General features: G+C 39.1%; 1 protein-coding gene across 1 annotated transcript; it reads right to left on the reverse strand.

The window, feature by feature from the left end:
• Positions 1-565: 565 nt before the first annotated feature.
• On the reverse strand, positions 566-5,500 carry fam98b (family with sequence similarity 98 member B). The gene is made up of 8 exons (XM_023792481.2): positions 5,340-5,500; positions 4,942-5,090; positions 4,682-4,801; positions 3,512-3,681; positions 3,259-3,339; positions 2,993-3,109; positions 2,727-2,894; positions 566-2,629 (listed from the first exon to the last, which is right to left on the reverse strand). Exons 1-8 carry the CDS (start codon positions 5,375-5,377, stop codon positions 2,420-2,422), a joined length of 1,053 nt encoding a protein of 350 aa, XP_023648249.2. The 5' UTR covers positions 5,378-5,500; the 3' UTR covers positions 566-2,419.
• Between the last annotated feature and the right edge of the window lie 270 nt (positions 5,501-5,770).

A 5,770-nucleotide genomic window follows, 5' to 3' on the forward strand; every position in this document is an offset into this window, starting at 1 on the left:
CAAGGTTGTGCGTGTTGTGGCTTCACAAATGCTTTGCTGCATACCTCGATTGTAACGAGTGGTTATTTCAGTCGAAGTTGGTCTTCTATCAGCTTGAATCAGTCGGCCAGAAAATCCCAGTAACTGAGCAGATTGTGAAATACTCAGACCGGCCCGTCTGGCACCAACGACCATGCCACGCTCAAAATTGCTTAAATTACCTTTCTTTCCCATTCTGACATTCAGTTTGGAGTTCAGGAGATTGTCTTGACCAGGACCACACCCCTAAATGCATTGAAGCAACTGCCATGTGATTGGTTGATTAGATAATTGCATTAATGAGAAATTGAACAGGCGTTCCTAATAATCCTTTAGGTGAGTGTATATCAATAACAAACACATCATACAGTTGTTTCTTATCATAGTTTTTATTAATGTATATTAAAGTGGTCTTAGCTTGTTCATTGAAAGTTTCATGAATGCAATGCTTTAAGACATGTTATGGTATACTTACATGCTGCTGAATGTTCTACATATGCATTATAAATGTGCAGAATGTCAAGAAGTCACTACTGCAGACACTAACCAGTGTATTTCACACAGTGAGCAGTTTATTTGAAAAAATACAACTCGACTTGTACGATGCTCTGGAAGGGACAAATGAATACAATTTAGCTTAACGTGCCCATGAAATACTGAATTGAGCTCACAAAAACCCAAAAATGTGTGCATGACTTACTATTTTTGTCCTCACCATTTGCTATTTTGCACTCTCACATTACTTGTGGTTTTGTGCACACAAAGCCAGGAGCTGAAAGTCTGAGACTGCAGTCAAGCCATCTGCATGTTTTGAAGTGCACAAATACTATATGTAAATAATTTATTACTGAATTAAAGGCCAAATAATAATAATTAAAAAAAAGATGCATAAATATGTAAATGGTAACTAAAAGACCACAAAGCGTTCTTAATCGATTATAAATACAAAAGAACAAATATGGAATGTGAGATATTAGAAATTACTATAAAGGCTCAGAGATGCATACATATTGGTTATTACCATGTGCAGTATTAAGAATTATATGACCATAACCCTTCATAGAAATACCATTGAATTATGTGGACACGTAGATGATCTAGCAGAATAAGTTGGAATGGAAGACATATTGTGCATTATTAGAAAGATATGGGCTCAGTGATATACACATGTATTTGTTGTTACAGTACATAAGCTTTAATTACTGTAATCCCTAATTTCCATCATGGAAATTCTGTATGGCTACTTGTCAGATATAGAACATTCACTAATTGAAATGTGAGAGATATTATGTCTTATTACAAAGATTTGAGTGAATACCAGGGGCGTGAGAAGCATTTTGAATGTGGGGGGGACACACTGAAAAACAGCGCTGGGTGAAGTAATATTTTATGTAAAATGTAGGGGGGTCCAAATGAATAATTATGAAATGTGAGGGGGACACGTCCCCCTCAGACTTAATGGAAGCGAAGTCCATGCATAATACAGTACCATAGTACGTGCAAACAACTTAGACAGCTTGAAATAGCAAATTGAAAGCCCAAAAATTGTATGCACATTTTGGGGATTTCCTGAGCTCGATTCAGTATTTTATTTTTATTTTGTTCACATGAAACTAAATTACGCACATAAAACACAAATAAATGTCCATGCCCCCCCAGGGCACCATACCATTGCCTTCTTTAAATGGCAGTAAAACCCAACTGATGATGCTTTCCCCCCCAACCCTTAACTGTCTGTTAACTATTCATTGCAATAATTGGTTCTTTTTAGTTTTAACTAGAATTTTAGACCACAATTAATTAGTAAATGCTAAATGTAATAGTAAAGTATTGTGTTTCTTGGCATATTATGTTAGCAAGAAGGCAAAGGAAAAACAATGAAATAATCTAAATAAAAACCAGTTTACACAGAAGGTGATTTTTGGCAAAGGATCCAATCCACCATTGTCTTATTTATACATGGTTCTCACAACAGATCCTCTGTGGTTAACCAGAAACATCTTTTACATCAGCAAATCCATCTTGGGCAATCAAGGGCAAAAATAATGTTTAAAGATTTTTTTTGCATTCTCTGCATGACTAAATAAAAGTTCTATGTCAACTTGTGTCAAAGTAAATGGGAGAAGACGAGAAAAGATCAAAAGCAAGCTGTACCTGGAATATAGCATTTATAGCTGATTTTCAGTTTTATTTTACAGCATTTAAAATTTTTGAGAATGCAAATAACTTTAAAAAAATGCAAAAAGCAAAGTTAATTGTAAGTGTAGCATAAGTATGTTTTACTACAAGAACCACATCCTTAGTATTCAAGCACTGGATTCATCTTAGAACTACCTCAGTGTTCCCATGAAGCCTACAAGTATTTAGTTTCACTTAAATGTACAGTGCACAATAATATGCCTTAATAGAAATAATGTCTCGCCCTTCCACCATAGCTGCCTCCTCTTCCTCCATGAAAGTTCCTATGTGTTCTTACTCTTCCTCTCTCCCTAGAATCCCAGCCACCTCTTCCTCCAAAGTCTTGCCTCTTCTGCCAAGGTGGCATTTCAGGTGGCGGAGCATCGATTTCTGACGGCCGTCCACCTCTGTCAGGAACGCTGCCCATCAGGATCTGTGAAGGACAAAGTGGATCATTCAGTACCTCCAGCATGATCAATGGCAAAAGTAAAGAACAGCAATATCCACAAAAATGAGATGTATATCCCAACCTTATTTATGGCACATGCAGTCTTCTCCCGAGTCTGCCCACTGCTTGTCTTCATCACATGGCAAATGTCTTCTCTTGCAGCTAGCAGGTGACCAAGACTAATCGATGGCTTGAACAGCAAGGAATATCTCAAGGGCTGGTAAACTTTTGCCATTCTGTCTAAACAATTCTTTGAAAATAAACAAATGATGTCAATTATTAAACCGCATTATAAAAACATTGACAATACTGAACAATTACGATCAAAAAATGAAGTCTTCACACAACCTTTGCTCTTTCTGACCAGCTGAAAGACTGCACAGTGACATCCAAGCGCTTAATCAGCATCCTGCGCCGATGCTCATACTCAGCAGAAAGAGCAGAGTTAATCTGCTCCAACCTTCCCTAGAGATGCATAAAACAAAGTTAAAGAAGCTAAACATGACTGGTAACCCATTTACTGAAAAGATTAGCAAGAAGTGCTGTATGAAAACATACACGGCTAGTCTTAGTAATGTGGTCCTGCAACTGCAGATTACATTGTATTCACACACCCATTGTTCACTGTTGAAGGACAACTTCAAGACAGGCTTGCCAAGGTGCTGCTTTGGAAGGTCTTCACAAATTTCTTTTATCTGCAAGCAAAGCCAGAGCTCTAGACAACAAATCAACATAAATAAAAATCTGAAATCAAAAGCATGGACTCTGGAATATAAACATTTGTAGCACATTAAAGATTTTTACCATTAAAACTTAAGTTGGCAAAAGAAAGAAAGAAACCACCATTAAGAAGTGATTATTATCCACCTTTGCTTCAATGTGGGAGATGATGTCGATTGTTGATTGCCCATTTGGTTCAGAGAGCTTCAATGTTTGGCAGATAGACTTGAGATTTTGCATAGTTGTACACACATCACCCACATGGCTTTGTTTGCTTTCCACAATCTGTGCAGCTTGCAGTTCTGAACTTAAATACACTGAGGATATCAAAGCAGCACAAGAACAAAACAATTCATGAATAGTCAAATTCTGGCATTCTGTAGATTCCTTAACACGTCTGATTATTTCCTGTTATGCTTCTTAAGAGTCAGTTTAGTTGCATATACACTGCTCAAATTAATTAAAGGAACACTTTGAAAACACATCAGATCTCAATGGGGGAAAAAAATCATGCTGGATATCTATACTGATATGGACTGAATAATAGACTGAAATGGACCGAAACATAATGTCCAAGAGATGTTCTATTGGATTTAGGTCAGGTGAGCATGGGGGCCAGTCAATGGCATCAATTCCTTCATCCTCCAGGAACGGCCTGCATACTCTCGCCACATGAGGCCGGGCATTGTCGTGCACCAAGAACAGCTTGGTTCCCATTGCCAGCAATAAGTCAGACTCATTCCTGGTGGGTTGGGCAGCCCTGGCACCAGCAGTAGGGAGTACATTGTAGGAACCGAAAAAAAACACCTCAGCAACATAAGCATATGGTCACTACACCTGACAACATAAAAAGTCATGACTTGCAACAGGGGAGGGAAATGGGGAGGTGGAGGTAGTCTAGCATAAACAAATAGCCATCAGGTCCTGCAGCCATAGAGGCACTGGTCACAGACCATGCTAAGGTTATGAAGCGGCGAAGGCGTGGGATGGGGGGAGGGTGCGGTGAGTGCATATCTGTACGTATGTATATGTGTGTGTGTATCCAGGTGTCCTTGGGATTGGGGGAGAGGAATACTAGACGAGACTAGACTAGATGAGAGGAGCAAAGCAGGGAAGATAAGGGGAGGGAGAGGGACAGAAGTGCGTCCGCCTCCGCTGAGAGCCAAAGCAAGAATAGGCTGCTGCAGTATGTATAAACACACCAACATTCTCGGTAGTTCAGTGGCAAAGTACATAGTAATATTAAGTCACATACGAGAAACACTTCACAGTACAATATATACACAAAATGAATGCAAGTGAGGTTTTCATACTTACAAATAAGATTAAGACAATTCTCTTTCTTTTGTAGCGCCTCTTTCTCTAAGAGCGCTGGATATGGGCAGAGCATTTCCTTCAACAGCCTACTTATATGAGACTGAAGACCATCGGCATCATCTGTGCAATAGCAGAGTTTATTTTCAAACCATTTGGTTTATAGAAAAAGACACACAAAGATAAACCAAAGCAACAGGGATTCAGCACCGCTGGTGCTCGGACAATCTGCTGATACGTCAGGAAAGCTTTTGCGAACATACTTTCATCGATGCACACACTTTCTTCCAGACCCAGCAGCTGCGCGAGTCGCACGGTCATCCACACAATGAGACCGGCAAAAGCGGGGGAGGACAAGCCGCAATCGCAGGCTTCTGCGAGCACATGCTCGTCTGTTAAAGGTCCATCGTATCTGTGAATGGTGTAAGTCAAGTACTATTAGCTACAACAGAAAGTGAGCACGATGGAAAGTGCTTACTAAAACAGCTAACCATATTTTATACGGCAGCCCACTAACAATGAGAAAAAATATGCATTTGAAGACTACTACAAATACAGTCAATTTCTTACTATAAGACTAATTATCATTAGCCTTGCTAAACAGGTTTTCCATACTCATCCCTATACAAGATCAGTATGACAATTTTGCGTCTTTGCTTACCCGAGTTGTTCCAGCGTATCTAAAATATCATATTCCATTGTATAATGCAGTCCCAGAAAAAAATTCAAACTACATCTTACAGAGGTGCGACTCGATGTAACGCGAGCCCGGTAACTGTTTCTCAAACAACTCACTCCTTCCGGGAGTGTTACTGATAAATGAATCCGAAGTACAACATTTTCCTGACTTATGGTGTGCGGAGACCTTTCCTGAAGACACCCAGTATTTGCAGTGATAATTCAATATACACATGTATTTGTTGCCTCAACCATGTGAATTCCATGCTTGACTAATCAATACCTCATCAAGATATTTATTTTTTTTGTAACTAGTTTTGCTCAGAGATTAATCAATTTAAATCAGTGGCAGTTTTTGGCATTTTGAATTCAATTCAGGATTGTAAAGCAGTGTCTGAGGTATACTTGTGAGAA

This window comes from Paramormyrops kingsleyae, chromosome 14, assembly GCF_048594095.1.
Source record: "Paramormyrops kingsleyae isolate MSU_618 chromosome 14, PKINGS_0.4, whole genome shotgun sequence".
In the NCBI taxonomy this organism is placed as follows: Eukaryota; Metazoa; Chordata; class Actinopteri; order Osteoglossiformes; family Mormyridae; genus Paramormyrops; species Paramormyrops kingsleyae.

Bases quoted from the DNA above. Each gene is read 5' to 3' on its own strand.
- fam98b (XM_023792481.2), bottom strand. From the start codon at position 5,377: ATGGAATATGATATTTTAGATACGCTGGAACAACTCGG. The intron at 3,682-4,681 runs GTAAGTATGAAA...TGATATCCTCAG, and splicing joins GAATTGTCTTAATCTTATTT to TGTATTTAAGTTCAGAACTG. The intron at 3,340-3,511 runs GTGGATAATAAT...CTTTGCTTGCAG, and splicing joins TCTCCCACATTGAAGCAAAG to ATAAAAGAAATTTGTGAAGA.